We start from the raw sequence: 21,673 nt of genomic DNA on the forward strand, positions 1-21,673 counted from the left end.
TACGTCGTCCATTTAGGCTTATCACGTAGCTTATGCGTAAAAAGTTTAATGTTTTATTTATGTTGTACGGTCGTCGATGTAGAATTACTTTGCGATTTGTGATCTGCCTCGAGCGCGTGAATTATCTCGAAATACGAGACTGTCAATGGACCAACGCGCGCCAACAATAAACAAACCCCTCACGGCGGCGCAACGAAATGCTCGCGGCATCCATGAATTCGCCACCGATTTCGAAATATTTAGCGACTACCCCGAAGCGTGAATCCGGCACCCGACGGACGATGCCGTCCGAACGCATTTATCTAGATAATTCAACACGCGCGACCGCGCGATACCGATGAGAGGAGAACTAACCATCGATCTTCGTTGGCGTTCTTTCTGCTTGCAGCTTGCACATCGGGACATTCATCGTGTTTTGTTTTGTTGTAGCCTCACCCATCCGCCCGCCCCTCGCTCCCTATTCCCATACAGATTCCAGCATCCGCGACTTCGCCCCCCATGCTCTTCTCGGGCTCTCCTCCTGGAGCGCGCTCTCCCGCGCTTCCACCCTTCATCATATTACTATCATCCACCGATTCGCGTAATCGCCTCGAGCACTCGACGCTGCTCGCCCACCGACATTTTTTTCCAATTTCGCTCACCCGAACCGTCTTCCTTCTATCCATCATTCTTCTATTTTATCTTCTTTCTCTACCGTTTCGTCCACTGTCCACCGTCATCCTCTCGACATCGATTTGCTTCGAGACGACGACGACGGCAGCAACCAGCGGAAAATATCATCGTTTTTCAAAGGTAAGACGCAACTTTATTATATCATTGTGATTTCGCAAGAAACCTCCGCAAGATTTTCGTGTCACGCGTCAGGGTGTCCTATATAGAGCGGTAGATGGGCCTTTTAATTGGAATTTTACGATCACTTCGACCCAAACTTTTTTTACAACAAATATTAGTGATAACGTATCTCGCAAATTTCTAATTTTCAGCTAAATATCTAGACAAGTAATTTTTGCAATGAATCTTTCTTAATTCTTCGTGATCCAATAATTTTTTTCGCTACTTTCTTAGTCTAACTGGATCACTGATGCCTGATGGCATTTTTGGTTTCTGAAAAGTCTAATAAAATTTGGATACACTCTTCCAATATTCCAGAACACTATTTCACAATTGTTTGACCTGAAACGTTTTTCATTTTTCTTTGTATGTGTGTGTTTTTGTTCGAATTTGAGATACAATATTTCAAAATTGAAAATTTGTCTGGAACTTCAAATTCCCGGTTGGATCACGAAAAATTGAGCTGAAACAATTGTAAATACTGAAAAATAATTTAACTATTTATATTCTCAAAAATTCTCTCTATCACACTATAAAAAGAAGTTAAAATATTCAGAATCAAATGTGAAGTTTTCTTTGATATTTATTGATTATAAAAAAATTTGTGATGACAAAATGTATATATTTTTGTTAAATATATCTCTTATTTCTCACTCTGAGAGAAAAGAATTCCTAAATTTTAATAAATATTTATTCAAACTAGTGCTAATACAATATTTAACTATAATTATAACTTACGGTACATGAATATTTACTCTACAAAAAAAAATTATTACTTAAATTAAATAAGTGGTTTTTGTATTAAATAAATATGTATTTACGTTTAATTAATATTTCATTAGTACTATTATTCGAATAAATATCTATTAAAATTTAACAATTTTACCTTCAGTATATTGATTTGATTGCTAGAAATAAAATTTTATTTTGCATTTATGATGAAGATTTATTTCAGTGAAATAAACGTGTATCCCACGAATAAATTAAGTACCTTTTTTCTCAAGATCTTGTCTCAGTATAAAGATTCATAACGCTGAGAATTCCGCAAAAATCGAGAGCCAAAGTTAGCTTGACACTTAATTAATTTAAGTAAAAAGTCGATTATTATCTCGACATTAAAACAGCCACTATTCTTCCTGGTTTTCCTTCTATTATCTACCGATGAAAGAACACGCAATGGTTCCGCGACACTCTGTACGACAGCAAAAAGTTGCCGCAACAGCCACGTCACCCTCCTGATGAACGGAGGAAGACGGAGCTGCCTTTCGCGGCGCGCCGATATAAAGGGGTTCAACGGGTTCCACCGTGATTTATCGTCCTGGCGAAGGGTAGCTGAGTCCTTGCGACACGAGTCACGTGCCGTGTTCGAAGTTGAAGTTGCGCGGCTCGGTGCAAAATAATCTTCATTGCCGTTCGAAATTGCGTCAAGAGTAAATTTCGTGCACGACCTACCTATGGCTTATGAGAGAATTTTTGTCCATAATTACACATCCCTTACGAGACCCCCCTTTCCCCCATCATGATTCGCGTGAATGCCTCGAGGCGCAGCCGCTCAGCGAAGAAAAATAAGGGAAATGAAGTTTTGATCTTGGCTCTTTTTACACAATTCGCGTTATCTTACGTTCCTTCGAACACGCTCTTACCGCTACCGGAGAGGGTCACAATCGAATATCGATAACTGTTCAAAGAAAGTATACGTATGTACTCAGGGAACATACGTATATATATATAACTGTATATCTCATGCAATAACGTCCAGTGCTCCCCGGTGTCCTTAGACGGCGCTACGTCGAGCGGAAACGATACGGCTGACCGTTTTTCGTAAAGAAAAACCGCGTAAAAAGAAAGCCAAAGGGTAAAAGCTGAAAACTACGCGCGGTAAGAAAAGAGACCTGTGGGTATACGAGCGAGTCGGATGTCTCTGCGGAGCTCTTTGGTAAGCTCGTAGCAGTCCTCTCGCGCGATGCCGAAAGCTCTTTGCGGAAGAGCTCCGACTATACGTATCCTTGAAACGCACGTCGCATAAACGCTTCGCGTAAGAGCTACTCCGCGTTGCCGGCCAGCTATACACGGCGACAGGATACCCGTATATTAAGGAAGAAAAACACGAATCACGCGGCGGAACGAACGACGGGCACAAAATTTCTCTCCACTATCGACATCTTCCTTCCTCTATCTTCTCCGTCGGCATGCAAGATTGATAATGCCAAGATTGATAATGCGCGATATTTATTCGCGTGTATTGTGCAAAGATCTGTCTCTTGAATTATTAATTACGCCCGACATATTAGTACCTAGTACGATACGAGAGGGAGGTGAGGAATTAGTTAACCTACGATTAGAATTCACTAATATTGGCGGAAGCAACTTAAGACAACATGACACCATACTATCGCGCATCGAAACGTTAGCTTTGTTAGTTTCAGCTATGCCATACCTCGAAGTGATCGTGCTCATATCACGTGTCTCTTCGCTAGCTGAAGAGAAGGAGCATTCAGACATGTACGTGGATGTACCGATATGTGTATATATAATCTTAATGCGTCTGTAATGGACTTGCAAACTATTCAACACGCGCGAAACTCGCGTTAACTTAAGCACGGTTACAAAGCCAATAGTTGTTAACTTCCGGGATAAGACGGAGAGGAAAGTCTTGAAACACCGTACAAGTGCTGGTTACCGTGTTAGACCAGCCAGAAACTTTGCCGAAAGCAAAGGTCATTAATAATTTAATCAATAAAAGGATAACATAAGAAACTTGCAGTTTAAACAAACAATAAAATACTTTGAATTAAGGCAAACGTGAAGCAAGACTGATGATAGCGTGATAGTAAATCACATCAAATTATAATGTTCGAATAGCTTTGTAAAATTTTTTAATACCTAGTGCTTCAGTCTTCATCGCGATAATTTCTTTCATGTTATTTTACATTTAATTATTGTTGAAAATGAAATGATTTTTTTGGATACCAAAATTTATTTAGGAAATATATTATGCGTATCTTTTAATAGAATCTTTTTAATAGAATTTTACTTTCGCGCGTGATTAATAATTCACTTGTTTCTAGGAACGGATATTTTTTTTTCAATAGAAGTATCGGGTATAGATTTACTATATAACAACCTTACGATGTTCTAGATAAACTCAGATAACTAAAAATCAAAACTAAGGAATACTATGAAAATATATTCAAAGAAAAGTTATGTTTAAATTGATGAACTGGTTTCTTTAACTTGATTTTTTTTTTAATTGAAATAAAAATATCTTTGAAAAAAATAAAAATTGGATTTCAAGAAATTACGTTATTAACCTTTTTTATAGTAAATAAATTATTTGTTCAAATTATTTAAGTTAAACAAATAATTTTTTAATTCAAAGAAAGTACTGACAGATGCGTAAAAAAAAATTTAATTTTAAAAAATATTTCTTTCATTTAAAGAAAGATTTGTGTTGCATACCAAACTATTTTTTTAATTCCAATAAAAAGAACAATTAAAATGTTTCTTCAAATCAAAGAAACTTTTCTTTAATCGCATAGTGAGGCACAAATTTTTTTGATACAAACAAATATTTTTTATACAAAAATTTTTCAATAATATTGTTCTTATTCTATTTTACAGTAAAGACTAATCATGCTATCATCTATAACTGTTACATTGCTTTCATAATTCTTAATTGTTTCAACCGATAAATTCGACTGATACGGGTAGACTGAAAAAAAATCTCTCGAATGTACCAAACGCGACAATTAATATATAAATTTTTAATTAACCTCAAGTCAACCGACGTTGTCTCATAGAATCGATAATCCGCGTCAGAGCGTCGGGCAACCGCACAACTTTCCCAAAAGTAACAAACGATGGCTCGGATATGTCAGCCGAGGTGATTAACGATAGCTCGCGGTTCGTGTTCTCCCGCTCATTGCTAACGATCACCGTCGATGTCAACGTGATTCATTTCATCAATTATCGCCAACCGAGTTCTCGCTGGCGTGACGATGACGGCCGAATAATTCGCCGATGATCCTCAACTGCGAGCAAATTCTATTGGAATTTTACATGGATGATTAAAAGACATTTTATCAGCTTCTTGCGACGTGACCAAGTATCTAAATATATGAACTTTTTGTCCTCAATTTTAAACAACATATTGACATAGTTGCAAATTTTTAGGTAAATTGTAATACTTTTGTTATTTTAAATATTAAAATAATGCTTTCATAATTCCATTAAAAACGAAAAATAATTATATAATTGTTTCAATAACAATATTGATATTTTTAAAATAATACAAATTATTAAATCGAATTTGGTTATACTCGTAAATGTGTATCTTCAATAAACTTCAAAGTCTGACGTAATTGCTAAATAGTTAATCTTTAATCTTTATCTTTACTCTTCAGATTTTGTTCACTGGTTCGTTGATTAAGATTCGAGGATTTGTCAATAAAACGCGTGGCCCTTCCGACGCCAATCGACGCAAGAACCAAACCCAACGATCGTGGATAAGCTTAATGGTCCGTTCTAATTAAAAGGCCCATTATCGTCGCTAGGTACTACTTGACAAAACCGAATCCGGAAACCGCATCTATTACCTATATATTCTAGCTGCCCGTAGCACAAATGTGTCTTAGCGACTTCTAACAACAATTTGCAAGCTTGTTGTTTTCTGTTTATAAAACAAAGAACGTTCAAAGTAAATGTCAAAAAGTAACTTGATTACCTCGAATAAATAAAACGATTAATTAGGTTTACCACAACAAAATTATTTTAGAGACTAATTCTCCCCAAGATCGTTATCTACGCTAATCTCAATTAAACTCTTTCACTTTCGAAAAGCATGGCGCAAAGAATTGAAAGGCGATAAACTCGTCTATAAAATATTGCTCTACAAAAAAAAATAGAGAAAAGATTCAACGCAGCCTTTCTATCATTGAATAATAATTGAATTCTATACAGTGAGGAAAAATTATTACATATTAATAAATATTTAAATAATACTAATGAAATATTTACTAGATGTAAATATATACATATTTATTCAGCATAAGAAATATTATTTAATTTAAATAAAATTTTTTCTTATAGAGTAAATATTTATGTACCGTAAGTAAATATTTTATTGTCAAAAATTTATGTATATTAATAAGATCTTTTATCTATTTTTTTGTTATCTGTTTTTATTTTCGAAAGTTCACATCTTACTCATTGACAAGATATCAGTGCCCCGATGCCATCTATTGTTTCTGATTTATAATTACTACGATCTATAATCGAAGAGAAACGTCTGATACCTAGACATATTTAATGACTTCGCTACTCCCGCATTCGAACTTAATCATTCAGTGTTCAGCTCTCAGCAAAAGCGCAGCCTTGTCCCCCTTCGCTTTCCCCCCCAATCTAACAGTTTCCTCGGGGGAGACCGGTGACTCTGATGCTCGTAGATAAACTTAATGGTCTCGGGCTAATTAGGCCGGAAAGAGCCGACGGCATTAGCGGCACCTTTCGTGCTACAGGAATAATTTGGTCGACCACTTCCTGCCGCAGGAGAGCCTCAGGAGACGAAGCGAGCCGCCGACCAACGTCATCCTCACACACACCGCATCCTGGACCGTCGTGAGTCGAAATTTCGCCAGCTAACCCCCGCGCAAGCCGTCGCGCTGAGCCGTCGCGCTGAGCGTACCTTTTCGCAAGACAAAAAGAACCGTAGGAGGTGTGGCGGAAAGTTTTAACTCTGTGTCCGGCGCTCTTCCTGGACTTCGCGACAAAGGTGAGGACGAAGACGCGATGTGTTACGAGTTCAAAGAAGAATGTTTGGCCGAAAGTTCGGAGAAAACATTCTTTTCCGAAGCAATCAGAGACGCGGTCAATGCTCGCGGAATAAGAGAAACAAGTCCAAGTATCCTACTCGGTTTCCGGAAAAAAAGAAGTTAAATTAAAATATTTTAACTCGCAAGCGAATTCTCGGAATTCGCTACAGAGCGAAATTTCCTTTGAGTTCTTTTTCATTAACATTTTACAGTTTTACAACGATTTTATTTCAAAATTTTATAAAAAGAACAGTTTACTAAATTTTTACGTAAAAAAAGTTCTAAAATTCTAAAAAAAAATCTTAAAATAATTGATTATTGTCGAACCAACGTTATAAATAAAATCGCGCATTTATTGGTACAAAAGTCTTTCTCGTGAATAACTGAGCTTATCGGCAAATAGATATCGATCGCATTTAGGTAATCGCAATCGCGTACTTGGAATACGTTTGTAAAAATAGCCAGCACGCGAGAAGGATAAAATGGAGTTCCTATTTAGATGCCCTCCCCATTCGTCAAAGTAAAGACGGAATAAACTACAGTCGAGCACGTCGATTCCATTATTCGCCATTACGGCCGCTCGTTCGTCGAACGACGAGAGTGAAAATGAAGAAGACGGCACGGGAGATGTTCTATTATACTGAATAGCTACCGAACCTCCGCGAGAAAGACAGAAAGAGGGCAACATACAGGAGGCAGAGAGCGTAGACACGCGTGGCACGAAAGGTGCACACACATACACACATACATTGAGAGAAGCCTTTTGGTCTCTCGATGCTTTATCCATTACCCGTGGTACCGCGAGCAACAACCGTATCGAAACGATATTGCGGATATCACGGCACGAGAGAGAAAAGTTTCGTAGAAAACTGTATCGTATTCTTCCGCTCCTTTTTCCCCGGGCTTTACACACGCTAGCCGAACTACTGAGATTGTCCAACCTCGAACTCTGGCAATTTCGACCACTAACGACTATCAAGGGCTAATTTTTCCGTGTTTTAATTTTTATTGTTATATCATTCCTCTGTGTTAGAGGAATAATATAGTTAGAGTCGCATTGGTCACGTTCAATTTAAGGGAGAGTTACCAAATGCATACCACTTAAGCTATTTTTTTTTATTAATATCCTTTTTTTATAGTAAAATTTCTGGTGGTACAAATTAGGAAACTAATAGAGTTTATAAAAATATCGATTTAATTTTTATAATAATTGTAAATATGTATGTACAATGAATGCAAAATATTTTACAGTAAGCCTTCATTTATGAAAATATAATTCAAAATAAAATTACATAATTACGTTATTATCAGCTAAGTTAACGAAAAATTTACATCTGCTGATAGCATTCACCAAATAAACTGCAATTTTTTGTTTAAATATATTACTTATTTTTTATTTACTTTTTATTTTTGTCAATAAATGTTGCTTATGTGAAATAAAAATATTACATATTGAGTAGACCAGTATACGCATTCAGCAACTTTCTCCTATATATTTCATATAACGTAATGAGAAAATTGGTATTGAAAGGATTTGGTTTCCTGGATTAAGATAGAATAACAATTGAATGGACGATAGACAAGAATGAATCAAAAACGAAAAATTAAGACATTCTTTTTACATGTAAGGCATTTTATTTCACAGGATGTTCACGCTTAATAATTTTTACTGTTTGCTTACAGACTATCGCATCGAGTACTCGCACGTTGCCCAGAGGAAACCAACCCCTTCCACAGACGGGATTAAAAAACTTTCAACGACGCACCTTGCCACCTCATCTGCAAGAAAACTTCGTTCCTCCGTTCGACGGGAAGAAATCATGAGACACGATAACCGCGCAAATGAACATAGAAGAGAGTATATTACGAACTCGCTTACTATTTATAATCCATTCCACTCTGGTTGTTTCCGCGGAGACATTATGATAGTTAGCTTCTTATGAATCGTACATACTCATTGATTAAAGATACATTTCTAATTTTATATCAATGATATTCCAAGATAATTATTGAAAGTTACCATCAAATATGTATTTTCTATTACATTAGTCTTCTCGGTCATCAAATACGTTATTAGTAACATTCCAATACATTTAACGACTTCGAATATTCTTTTCTATAAGCATATATTTTAGCTTAGATATTTCTTAGTAATTATCCAAGTAGCATATGTTGATTCATATGCATTACATTTTATATACGTTTCCTAAACGTATCTAATGTTTTATAATCGCGCGTTTGGAAAACGTATGTAAAATTAATCGTGTTGCTACATGATTTTAAAAAAATTAATAAGACAGTGATTTTCAACTTTAGAAAAAAAAAGATGGTAACAATACACAAGCAAGTTCGCAAACTTCTTTGCTACTCTCTTCGCTGAATAATGCATCTTATTCGGTGGTATAACCGAATCGATTTAAACGTCGAAATATCGAGGAACGAAAGTGTCCTTCTGATTTCTGGTAGGACAGAAGGAGAACAGTGTCAAAGGTTCTCGTAACGCTCGTTTCTGCCTGGGTTTGTGAGAGGAGAACGAAATAAGAGAGGAAAGCCGTCGTAAAACCATACCATAGGGCACGCTCAGATCGACGTAGTACGACGGGGATATGTCGTGATATCATTTTACGGGATTGCAGGAAGAGGGACTCGTGAGGATGATCCCGAGTAGCGTAATAGGATTTTCGGGATCAGAGCTTTACGCAGGAAGGATTGCGGTATCTTTCGGGCACCAAATAACGCATAACGCGAAATTTCCAGCTTTCAGGATGTAGCTTCAATTAGGAAAATGTCCTATGATTACGTAAGCCATTTCAGCGAGATTTTAACTATGACCTGACTTGGTTGATAAACGCAAAACAAAATAACTAATCTCATACTGTTAATTATCATGTCGTTCGCATAAAGATAAACTGAGATTTAAATAAACGTTCGATATCTTTAATTCAAATGAATCATGCTTTTATTCTTTTTATTATTTTTATCTTGCGTCTTGTAATATTTTTCTTAAAATTGTTTTCATTTTTTTCTGTTATATTAAATTTTTAGTTCAAAACGTTAATGTCAAATTTTTTAAATTTATATGAGTAACGTTATATACACTTTCTCCAACACTTACTATTTAATTTATAAACAGTACTTTCTCTGCGAACTTCGATTACAGTTTGTATAATTTATACGGAAAAATACTGAAGTGTTTGTTACATAACAACGAACGTTCTTTCATTATTTCTGTCACATATTTTCTTCTCATTTTAATTATTTAAAATTTTTAATTATGTTTCAACATTTTGATTACATTTTAATCTCTCAATAATCTCTTTTAATTTATCTTTCTTAGCTGCGCTGCGTTAATTTTGGGATTTAAATATAGCAAATTGAGTCTTTGAAAGTAAATACTAAAATCGCGAAGATATTAAGGTTCCTGGCTCATAAAAGTACCAGAACGACCAGTCGAAAAATTTGTATACAGCCCGGAAGATATACGTCGCAAACCGTTTTGTATGCTAAGAGAGGACCTACCCAACCGCAAAAAGACGCTCTGCGACTCCCGAAGAGATTTCGCCGAAAAGAAATCCAGCCTCAACGATGCGTTCAGGGCGCTCCTATTGTACAAAGAAATCCCTCGTACCCTCTTTTTAGGCGTCCAGCGCAATGCGTCGACTCTCAAACGATCGAAACACCGAGGGGGACTCCATTCGTCGATTCATCTTTTCCGTTTTCCGCTCGCGGAAAGAACGCCGGAAGTCGAGTAACGAAAGATGACGACGACGACAAAACTATACGAGAACGTCGTTTCTACTGCGTTTTCCGATCTCAACGCAATTACGTCGTTACTATTCGACGATGAAATCAGATGTACTTTAATTAACGAAGCTCGTAATTAACGTTGGTACAAGAGTAACTTCCGCGGTCAAAGAAAACAATTGTGTTTTCTTTATACCGCAGCAAATCGTAATAGAAAATAAGAAAGGAGTAAAAATAAAAATGTCATTTTGAATTACGATAATTATGACTTCATACATTAATTATGACTCATATTGTTTAACTTTGTAGATAAACGTGGTGTATTATTAAATTAATGCAAAAAACCTAATTGGATATTTAAAAAATCTTAATTTATAAATCTGAAATCCCTTTTTAAATTCTCTGATGGTTTCTTTTTATAAAAACTTATCAAATAAAATACATTCCTTCCATATAAATGAATTAACATTCTTAATTCCCACTTTCAACGATCAATTTATTATTATAACACAATCCAATTTACTTCGTTTTTATTATTTAAAAGTTATCAATGTATGTAAACTGTTCCGAAACTTTATTAAACGTTTCGATATTTCGGGAAAAATTTAGGAAGACATTTTCCATAAAGCCAAAATCTATTTGCTGACGATAGTCGGCTAGTATCGAGAAGGGAGGAAGTCTCGCATTTCCGTCGACGAGAGTGGACGCACGCGCTTACTTTTTATATTTTAGGGACACAGTTACGTATAGATAGTTTTGTGGGCGAACAAGCGAGCAGAGTGTTCCGAGCCGTTCTCACGCGATGAGAAGCGGAAAGTACTTTACGACTCTAGCTATGTAAACCAAAAAAATAAAAAATGAAAGACTCTCGAGCGAAAAGAGAGAGAGATCGTCGTAGCGTATGATGTCCGTGCAAGCTTACTAGTGCCGCCGTGCTTTTTCGTTGAAATCCGTTTCGTCGCTCGTACCTATCGAACGATTTGTATGAAAGTCATCGTGAGTCATCGCGAGACCCGCCGTAACGATCGGTATTTCGCGACATCGACGAGCGAGTTACGACAGTGAACAAAGGCTGATATTGAACTCTCATAAAAAAAAGATGCTATTTCTATATAACTCTAAATAATTTTACAAAAATGATAAATCGTTATATCATATATCAATTATACAATTATATAAAATAACGTTAAATTCTTTGAAATGTTCTATCTTCGCACATTTTTAAAACAAAATATGATGAAGAGACGTAAAAAAATTTTTTTGGAAGAAATACGTTCCTTCCTTAATTAGCTAAAATAATGATTATGTATATGTTAATAAATATACTGTTTTAATTAATTCGTCAACATTTATCGACATGGCCTCAATTAAAATTTTTCGACTCGCTTAACATCGTGACTCGACTCGAATGCGCAGCTACCGAGATGAGACGGCGAGTCCGCGAATAGTGAACAAAAGAAAGAGTGTATTTTATGATATTTTACGCATAAAAAAAAAATGAAGAGGAACGATCGTAAATCGAAATATAGCGTTAGTTCAAGGTAAACTTAAGTAAGTAGAGGTGTATAAATAAAATGACAATTCGAGGCGTGCCGTGTTTTGCGCACGCCTCCTCGCGCGGCGACAACGCCGCGTCGCGAAATGAACGCGATTTTACACATGTAAGGAGAATCAATTCTCGGTCCACGAGAAGTGGATGGGACCGCGAAACGGTGATTGTGCGCACGTTACGTCCGTCACGTCGCCGATTAATTAATTAACGACGGGACGTTTACCTTTTATTGTAGCCGGTATTAGTAACTTCACCGATGGCGCTTGCGATTCCTGTATCCTCTCAATCGTCGCACGGGCGACGCTCGATCGCTGATAACGATAATCGTAAAAAGAAATCTCCGCAAATCGCATTCGCGATTGTAACGGAGACCCCGCAATGCGATCGAACGTCGCACGTTCGATGACGCCCTTTCGCAAATCTCAATTATCGCGAAATCACCGTTTCGCGAGAACGATGCCCAATCACTGGTATACTAAGCGCTACTGTAAAATATTGTATATTATTTCGCGTTGTTTATTTTTCAATGTTTTTACTAGAGACGCGTTTCTACGGTATTTATGAGGAATTACCGCATAATGTTACTGAAAACGCGGTCCGCGCTGCTCCGCTACACCGTACAGATTGCGACAAGAGAAGCTGTTTGCCATTAAGAATTACAAATAATATAATATAAAAAAAGATGTAAAAGAATTAAAAAATTCTTGACAAATTTATCGTCGTGCGATTGTTATATGAAAATAAATATTATTAGCGCTAAATCAAAATTACATTTCGATAATTAATTTTGACAATTATTGTCATCACAATAAAACTTGAAGACCTTTAGTCAATTTTTTAATTCTAAATTTGAAATCAATTTTAATTAGCGTCACACACATAGTTTTGCGTACAAAAAAAATTTATAATTTGCACGTAATTAGCAATGTAAAAAAGAATGGTTTCTTTATGCTCAACCTTTTTCCAACCAGCTTTTCTAATGATAATTTCTGTTTTTCTAATTTACGTCGCAAGAGAACTTTAAATAATTCACGACCCAGCGAACTCCATTACCATCATTGTCCGTTCTCTTACGGTGTTGCAAGCCAGCGAGATAAACACGTTTGTAAAACTGCAGCGTATCTCCAGCAGCTTTCGCAGTGTGTGAGCTAAAAAAAACGAATGCAGAGCAAAACTAGTCTAGGACACATTTAAAGAGCGTATGGCTTGGGTGCGGAGAATTATTACGAATGTAATGTCCGTCTTTGATGTAAATAACGTGCTTTTGAAGAGAAACGAAATATTTCGAGTAGAAAATCTTACAAACATTTAATTATACGCGATCACATTCGCAAAACAGCGCAACATTGAGATCAACATTTGCAAAATGTGGAGAATTCCGCGAATACTGTTCGAATTTTCCTATAGTTTTATCGAATGTCATCAAGTTGGTTAAAAATGAAAAAAATTAAAAAAAAATTTAAAAACAGTCATTAGTTACCGCGGAATGTTATTGTAATTGCTAAAATTGACAAATCGCGAAAATGTTCATTGACGTTTCGGAAAATTTCTGAAAAACTCGTGTTAATGTAATCTATTATATAAATGTAATTCGCATAAATAGAAAATAATTGTAAAAATGGGTCGTTGAAATTTGAAAACGTTCTTAAACATGCAACGAAGGTCCGAGATATTTTTTACAATCTCGAATGCTCGAAAGTGCTATTTTCTCAAAAGTACCGTGTCTCAAAGACGAGCCAAGCGGACGAGAATCGGACGTTTGCGTTCCGCGATAGTCTTTATAGCAAAAAAGAAAAGACTACGCACTATTGATAATATGGCTAATTCTAGCAGCACGAAGTATTAACGTTAATAGCGAAATTATTATAAGGGAGACGTAACGGCGAATTACTAATAAAGGTATAGGTCGCCACCGATGTTTCCCGAAACAACCTCCTTCGACGAAATGCGCTCGAAACACAATGGCAGGTATAAATGAAAGAAGCGATACTCTTTTATTCCTATGATTGGCTACTCTTTGAAAAAAGGCCACATTTATGATGAGCGCCTAATGAGCAGTACATAATAAAAATGTTACGCTGTACTTTAAAGTATTGATTTTTTTTCTCTATGTCAAAGAACGAATTTCTCATTTACTATCTTTAATTATTATGCGAAATGAGAGACGATTACAAATGCAGATTGAAATGTAAGGTATACAAGAAAAAAGAAAATTAAATATCTCTGTAGTCGAAATAAATCGAATTTTTCAATCTATTTCGACTACAAAGATATTTCATATAGAACTCTTCGTTTAAATATGATTAGATTATCCTAAAAAAATATGGTAGATATTAATCTGGAACGATGGAATAAAGATACGTGAAAAGTATTGTTAAATAAGAGAAAAAGTATTATTAAAAAAAAGATACATTCACAATTAGGATATTTACGAAATTAAAGCAATGCTTTTCAAACATTCGTTATATTAAAAATTCTTAAGACAAATAACTAATAACTTTTTGAAATTTATTTTAAGAAATTTTAATAACTTTTTAAAATTTATTTTGTTTTAAGATTGATTTCGAAAACTTATTGTTACACAGATATGAAACCTTCAAAGCATATGCCAGTTATTCGAATAAAAGGCAAAATTATTTTCATTCATTTAGATTTGTCATCAAATCGAGTGCCAATTACCGGGCATCGCGGACAAATGATAGTGTGTGTAAAGCACAAAATAATTTTCATTGAATTTCGTTATTACCCAAGTGAGGCAGATAAAATATGTTACACTCGGAATTACGAGTGTGTTTGTAAAATATGATTTATCTAAGGAAGCCTGACGCTGAACTTTCGCTGAATTTTTTCCCAATTGCACATGGATTTCGTTTAGGATGCTTCAAAGATGAAGCACAACGCGAGGAATCGTTAGGAAATGATTGAGACTAGTATCAGCATCGAGATTTCATGTGAGAGAAGCTTTACGCTGGAAGACGCTAGCATTAGATGATTATGAGGCGTCGGCAAGCGAAAATATTTTATTCTAGTCGTATCTCTCATGCTTTGACAAGTAAGCAAATGTAACTTTTGTGTTTAAAATGTAACAGTCAATTATGTTTTAATAAAATCTGCCAAGATTTTCTTGTCAGTGTTCTTATGTGTTTCTCCTATCCTTTTTATTCCTATCTCTACACAGCCTTTATTTTCATTATACAAAAATAGCCTTAGTACTACACATATAATTAAAGTATAGAGACTAAAAAAAAGGTAAAAAAGTAAAAAATATATTTTAATAAAATACTTATTTAATTTTTAGATTTTTAATTTATATCAAATTTATATTAAAGAGACTTTATAGTATTTAAATGTGTTTACCTACACTTCCTCTTGGATCTACTCGCATTTAATAGATCTGCTAGTTTTTGTTTAAAAAAAATATATTCGTACAAAATATGTCAAGAATAATGGACATGTCAGTTACAATATTATTGTTACATATAAAATATTATGAATATGAGACATTCTTGTTGTGTGACTCAACCACCAATTTCTATGAAGCAACAATTAATTGAACAGTCTTTGGTAATGGTAGTTGGCATATATGCTGCTGATAAAATGGAACATTTGTATTTACAATTGTATGCAAAAAAAGCAAACTCACATAGGCTCACGTATTTTTGTAGCTTACTACAGTTTCCATTTTATGTAAACTGGTTGAGAACGATCTAAGTTGTACCTCTTGACTGTTCGCAATAAAAACTGGTTGAGTCTCGTCCCATTGATTGGGAATGTTACAGTCTGGTACAGTATACGTAAGTATGTCGAACGAGCACAGACAATCTAAGAGAGGCAAAAAGCTCACCGTACCTGCAAGAAATACAATGTATATTACAATTCAAATGTGACAAAAACCATCACAACGTTTCACCCAAAGGTCCCACTGGACGCTACCTGTAATCTGACGTATAACTTCGCGTATCTCTTTTTGTATAGTTTTCACATCCTTTGTTCCTACGTCAGACAACTCAGTGTTCCTGACGCTACCTTCTGTTCCGTTTGCCTTTGGGTCCTCATAGTCGACCTTGAAGTCCCACTTCTCCAGCACCTCCTTCGTATTGACATTCGTTATTACGAGGGTGATTTTACGCACTTTGCGCTGGACGAGCCACTCCTGGATCTGCCCCAGTACGGTGTTTAAGAAGGTCGTGATCTTCTCGTCCGTGGACGTGAAGATGAACAGACCGAAATGCTCGGAAGGCTGAAATGTCTCCGGTGGATATATCCCTCTTTGATAGAGTATACTATTGACTCCGTAGACTGCAACGCGAAGAGTAACAATCGGATAGAGGTTAAACGTGTCCGAAGTCTGTGAAAGTGACTTACAAAATCGTACTTACGCAAATATTGCGCGACCAACTCGGCGGAACCTTTCAGAGTAATGCACTTGGCCTTTTGCTGCGTTTCTGTCATGCTGCAGAATATCGGATCACAGCTGTTCGCCGGAAAATTAACGAGAGTCTCGCGAGAACACCGGATTGCGCCAGATTATGAATTTAAACAGAAACGGCTAGTAGAGGTGCGTTCAGAATGAACGTCCGGGTGCGAGCAGATGTCATTTTATCTTTGTTGTTTACCGAATGTTAAACAAGGATAGAATGATATCTGAGTGTACCTAGACGTTCATTCTGAACGCAGCTAGATGACCGAACAGACAGGACCAATCACACGCGAGCGCGCCAAAACAATGGTATGCCGCGCAATTTAAAAGCAAATCACGTGCTTCGTAATAAAATATGTTTAGTTGGTTATGTTTTCAAATTTAAAAACGCAATATGAAAATTATTACTAAAGTTTAAAACTTTTTGTTAAAATTATAGATAATTATCATTAAATTAATTCAGTTATAATAAGATGACACAATAACATACAAAGTTAATAAAAGAAATGCATCATAAAATGCATAAAACTTTTTTTTGCTAGCCTTAAAAATTAACATATTATGTAAATTAATGCCTATTTTTTACATGTTTGATTGATTGTAACTTTATTAATTTAATAATTGATTAATTATTTAATTATTTAATTAATATAAATATAATAATTGCATAATTAATTATTATAATTATGAAAATAAATAATTATATAATTGCTTAATTATAGAATTTTACGTTTTAAAAATAAAACTTGTTATAGTTAAAAATTAACTCATTTAAAATTAACTAAGTTAGAGTTATTAACTTTTTAATTTTTATTTAAATTTTAATTTATTTTAACTTTTAACTTCATTTATTTAACTTTTTAACTACCGAACCTTGCTGTTTTTGGTCTCTATTCTTTTCAACACTTCTTGCACCATTCATCTTATTTCTTTTTCTTTCAATCGAGAAGAGAAAAAGAGAAAAGATGAACGGTGTACGAAGTGCAGCTAAAAAGAACAAACCTCATGTTGTAACATTGGACGTGAGGATTGGCCGATGCCTCTTTGCGCTGAGGTATCACGAGGACGCTCATCTACCAATATCACGTGAACCTGGACCAGGTTACAGCAGCGCTGCGGGAAGTGCGGAATAGTCGAATAGCTGCAACGCCACGAGGAGTAAAGCGCAGAGCAAAGCCGGCACGACACGAGAGGAGGCGATCTTTGTCGGATTTCGTTCATTTGCATTTGACTTACATATCCGGCACCATGGTTCCCATCGAGGAATTGTTAATTTCTGGCCTCGTGTACGACTATTTGTTGAAGAAAGATGCAACGATGGCGTCGGTTTTCCAGCAGAAGACAAAAGCGGTAAGTCGTAGGGATGGCTGACGCCGCGTGCCATGCGGCCACGGTGCACCGCCATACTCGTTAACTCCACGTGGGCGCAATGCGCCCAATGTGATCTCCTTCGATTGTTTCCCCGTTTATCTGTCGTTGCAATTTTCATTGTTTTACACCCGCGAATTTTTCAATGTTGCATATAATTGGCAACAATTGCCTTATGGATGCTTTTATTTTTCAGCCTTCTTTGCCAAAAGCAAGTCCGACGATGATAGACGTATTTAGATATTTTCAGAAGCACTCTTCTAAGAAAGTCTCCGCGCTTGCACAAAATAAAAAGAGCAGCTCGGATTCAAGTTCGGAGAGTGAAGAAGAAACAGAAAAAAATGTTGCACAAATCAATGGCAAAGGTTCACTAGTAGACACTGTGCCTCTCAAAAAAGTAACAAAATCTTCGGAAGATTCTTCTAGCGAAGAAGAAGCACAAGTTCAAAAAGTAGCAAAGAAAACAAATGCCAAGACTCCGGTGCAGAAAAAAGAAAGTTCTGATGAAAGTTCCGATTCTGATTCTGAACCACCAAAAGTTCAAACAAAAGCTGCACCAAAAGCTACACCAAAAGCTGCAGGAGCAAAAACGAAGGACAAAGCAAAATCTGGCCCTGTCATGAAGGCAGCAAAAACAGTTTTGAAAGCAGTTCAATCATCAGATAAAAATTCCGAATCTTCTAATGATTCATCCTCCAGTGATTCATCTTCTAACAATCAATTAGTAAGTCTACAAAAGACTCAACAGTCGACAGTCAAGACATCCACGCCAAAAATAATTGAAAAGACACAATTACAAAAGAAATCGGCAATGGTTGCACAACCAAAATCATCGTCGAGCGAAGACAGCAGCGACGAGGAGGAATCAGCTCCAAAACCAGCTCCCAATAAATCAGTGCCAGCAAAGCAAACTGCCATGGAAGTATCTTCGAGTGAGGAGAGCAGTGAGGAAGAGCAGCCTGCTAAGAAACCAGTATCCACAACTACTGCTAAAAAACAAACTTCAGTTGCGGCTAAGAAAGATTCTTCCTCGAGCGAAGAAGAGAGTAGCGAAGATGAACCTAAAACAGTCCCAACAAAAGTATCTGTAGCTTCAAAGGCGCAAAATCAGAGTAAGCCGACACCAGCGAAGGCTGTTAAAAAATCAGAATCTTCATCAAGCGAAGACAGCAGTGACGAGGAAGAAACGCCGAAAAAAGCAGTCCTCAATAAATCGCCAGTAAAATCAAATATCGAAAAAGAGTCTTCGAGCGAGGATAGCAGCGAGGAAGAGGAATCTGTTCAGAAACCAGTCTCAGTTGTCTCTAAGAAGCCAACTCCAGCAGTCGCCGCTAAAAAAGAGGAATCTTCAAGTGAAGAAAGCAGCGAAGATGAAACTCCTGTTGAAAAACCAACTTCCACTAAGCAAAATGCTGCTAGCAAAGTTGATTCTGTAAAAAAGAAGGATTCCTCAAGCGAAGAATCAGACGATGAATCCGATGAAGAAGAGAAACCAGCGACAAAGACAGTAACGAAAGCAGCAATTAGTAAAACATTGAAAAAGCAAAAATCTTCTAGTGAAGATTCAGATGATTCGGAGGATGAGGAACCAGCAAAAACACCAGCCAAGGCAATCGCCAAAAAAGAATCCTCGAGCGAATCAGATTCCGATAACGTCAGTGAAGAGAAGGCAGAAGTTCAGACGCCAGCTAAGGGACAAAAGAGGAAGTACAACGATAATGATGCAGAAAACACACCATCAAAAGTTGCAAAAAATAACTACAGCAATTTTGTGAAAGCTGATAGTAGTTTGAATGGAAGCAAGGTATGTTTACAATGTCTTTATATAAAATATTGTCTCAAATACTTGTTGTCAAACTAAAATGAAAAGTGAATATATTTGGAATTTTTCTGAAAAAACTTATTCATTAAAGATGTTGAAGATTGCACACTATTCGTAGCATATTCAACATTTTCTTGCTCACTCTTTGAATTCAACCATTACGTTATGTTTAATGGCGTTTAATGACATGTTACTATCTTTAAAAAAATGATATAATAGAATGTTTTGTATTATATGATTTTTTTATTTAGCCATGGAAAAATAATACATTTCAACGTGTGAGAAAGGAAGACATCCAATTGGATCCTAAGTTGGCTAATAATTCCTTCGAAGCAAAGGTAAATGCTCGGAAACCGTCCGAGAGGCATAGGTCACTCGCCCTTTTTACAAAAGCTTGAGACCATGTTTCCGTGCATTCACCAAGTTTTTCCAAATTTTGAGACTTGAATTTAGAAGCAAATAAAAGCAAGAATGAGAAGAAAGCAATTAATTGCTTTAGATCCTAAAGTTTAGAATAATATGCTTTTAATATGGGCGATTGACCTAGTCTCTCTTTTGTTTTAGGATGAAAATGAAGACGATAACCATTTTAAAAAACAAAACTCAGAACGAGGTGGATTCAGGGGTGGATTTAGAGGCGGTAGGGGTGGTTTCGAAGGCGGACGTGGTGGAGGTGGTCGTGGCGGTTTTAGAGGTGGACGCGGCGGTGACCGGGGTGGGCGTTGGAGCAATGGTGGTGATAGGGGTGGCCGTGGCGGTTTTAGAGGCGGACGTGGTAGAGGTGGTTTCGAAGGCGGACGTGGTAGAGGTGGTTTCGAAGGCGGACGTGGTGGCAGAGGTGGTTTCGAAGGCGGACGTGGTGGGAGAGGTGGTTTCGAAGGCAGAAAATCTTGGGGTGGAAACAGGGATAACGACGGTCCAAGAAAATCGTGGGGAAACAATGAAAACAATGATAAAGGAGGTTTTAGGGGTGGTTTCGATAAAAGAAAATCTTTCGATATTTCAGCACCACCTCAAAATAAAAAAATCACTTTTGACGATTAATATTAAATAAATGATTGTACAGGTGATATTGTAAAGGTGAGGGAAAAGTCGCGAATGCATTACTATAGAGATATATAATCCTTTAACATTTAAGAAAAATATAAAATTATGTTTAACGTCCATTTTTTTCCTCAACAGAAAGGTGCACGAGGTTCATGGGGAGAGCGCGCTAACGAAACACTAAAATTTACGAAGGGCAAAAGATTCCGACATGAAAAGCAAAAGAAGAAGCGTGGTTCTTATCGTGGCGGACACATAGATACACAAGTTAATTCCATTAAATTCGACAATTAAACAATCACACTTTATAATTTTTTGCCATTATTTAAATCAGTAAAATAGTTAGGTTTAATACTTAAATTGTACACTCTGATAAAATATATAAAACAGCTATTGTCCAGTATTTTAAAGCAAAGATGAGATTCTAACAAATTCGGTTAAATGTTCACTTATTATTATCACAATGTTCATTTATTATAATCACTACACATAAAACTCACTACACATAAAACAATTATAATAGAATTACACAACTAAAATTTAAAATGTAATGGAATTCAGAATGGAAACTAATGACATGTTTTACACAAATTAGTGTGCTTTGCAAAATATGTGTAATATTTCATTAAGTTAAATGTGTTATGACTCTCCATCCTCTGCATATAGATAATTACGTTTTATCATTTTGCATTAAAACCGAATTTGCTAGATAAAAGAAATTTTTTTAAAAGAAAGATTCATTAGATAGGCTATTGCCGAACAGTATATAATTGATAAAACTACGTTATTTTTGCCGTTCTTGATGTTTACAACATAATTTTCTGTATGTAAATGTTAATCTTATTGACAACTTGTAAGCGTTGGCAAACAAAAATATGTTAAATACATTATAAATTACATTATATTTAATATTCAAACATTCTTTTTAAAATTAAAATTGATAGCTATAAGTTTTACAGAATTTATTTTCTATAATAATTAAAGTATAAATGTTGCTATTCGAATTAGTTGCTATTCATTATTTATCATTCTTCCTTTAAAAATATAAAACATTAAATAACAGTTATTACGTAATAATAGCA

The 21,673-nt window shown here is 35.9% G+C and overlaps 3 protein-coding genes across 9 annotated transcripts in view; 2 read left to right on the plus strand and 1 right to left on the minus strand.

The window, feature by feature from the left end:
• LOC105201747 (protein vein) overlaps positions 1–15,060 on the plus strand; it is a 427,513-nt gene extending 412,453 nt beyond the window's left edge. The window contains exons 7-9 of one of the 3 annotated variants that reach the window (XM_039456247.1): positions 389–792; positions 6,379–6,601; positions 8,325–15,060. The gene's annotated coding sequence lies outside the window, so the exon portion shown is untranslated. Of the gene's footprint in view, positions 1–388; positions 793–6,347; positions 6,602–8,324 lie in introns of those variants that run through there. The other 2 variants (XM_039456248.1, XM_039456249.1) reach the window with 2 other exon arrangements.
• Positions 15,061–15,098: 38 nt separating this feature from the next.
• LOC105201750 (mitotic spindle assembly checkpoint protein MAD2A) lies at positions 15,099–16,563 on the minus strand. 2 transcript variants are annotated; one of them, XM_039456252.1, is made up of 4 exons: positions 16,317–16,563; positions 15,871–16,236; positions 15,608–15,786; positions 15,099–15,526 (listed from the first exon to the last, which is right to left on the minus strand). In XM_039456252.1, exons 1-4 carry the CDS (start codon positions 16,387–16,389, stop codon positions 15,470–15,472), a joined length of 675 nt encoding a protein of 224 aa, XP_039312186.1. In that variant the 5' UTR covers positions 16,390–16,563; the 3' UTR covers positions 15,099–15,469. The 2 variants fall into 2 exon arrangements, with proteins under 2 accessions (XP_039312186.1, XP_011168222.1); XM_011169920.2 differs by having other exon boundaries at positions 15,224–15,786.
• An 881-nt stretch (positions 16,564–17,444) lies between these two features.
• LOC105201751 (nucleolin 1) lies at positions 17,445–21,591 on the plus strand. Of its 4 annotated transcripts, none has more exons than XM_039455849.1 (5): positions 17,445–17,707; positions 17,922–19,529; positions 20,112–20,346; positions 20,386–20,627; positions 20,730–21,589. In XM_039455849.1, the coding sequence occupies exons 1-4, from the start codon at positions 17,606–17,608 to the stop codon at positions 20,589–20,591; spliced, it is 2,151 nt and encodes a 716-aa protein (XP_039311783.1). In that variant the 5' UTR covers positions 17,445–17,605; the 3' UTR covers positions 20,592–20,627; positions 20,730–21,589. The 4 variants fall into 4 exon arrangements, with proteins under 4 accessions (XP_039311783.1, XP_011168226.2, XP_011168223.2 ...); XM_011169923.3 differs by having other exon boundaries at positions 17,446–17,707; positions 20,112–20,211; positions 20,329–20,627; XM_011169924.3 differs by lacking the exons at positions 20,112–20,346; positions 20,386–20,627 and adding an exon at positions 19,799–19,885 and having other exon boundaries at positions 20,730–21,591.
• Positions 21,592–21,673: the final 82 nt, after the last annotated feature.

The sequence above is a fragment of the Solenopsis invicta genome, chromosome 12 (assembly GCF_016802725.1).
Source record: "Solenopsis invicta isolate M01_SB chromosome 12, UNIL_Sinv_3.0, whole genome shotgun sequence".
In the NCBI taxonomy this organism is placed as follows: Eukaryota; Metazoa; Arthropoda; class Insecta; order Hymenoptera; family Formicidae; genus Solenopsis; species Solenopsis invicta.

Excerpts from the sequence above, each read along its gene's own strand:
- LOC105201750 (XM_039456252.1), bottom strand. The coding sequence starts at position 16,389 with ATGACAGAAACGCAGCAAAAGGCCAAGTGCATTACTCTGAAAGGTTCC. Across the intron at positions 16,237-16,316 it reads GTTGGTCGCGCAATATTTGC|TCTACGGAGTCAATAGTATA; the intron begins GTAAGTACGATT and ends TTCGCGTTGCAG. Across the intron at positions 15,527-15,607 it reads TACATAAAATGGAAACTGTA|CAGCATATATGCCAACTACC; the intron begins GTAAGCTACAAA and ends CCATTTTATCAG.
- LOC105201751 (XM_011169921.3), top strand. The coding sequence starts at position 17,606 with ATGGTTCCCATCGAGGAATTGTTAATTTCTGGCCTCGTGTACGACTAT. Across the intron at positions 17,708-17,921 it reads TCCAGCAGAAGACAAAAGCG|CCTTCTTTGCCAAAAGCAAG; the intron begins GTAAGTCGTAGG and ends TTTATTTTTCAG. Across the intron at positions 19,530-20,111 it reads GTAGTTTGAATGGAAGCAAG|GATGAAAATGAAGACGATAA; the intron begins GTATGTTTACAA and ends CTTTTGTTTTAG.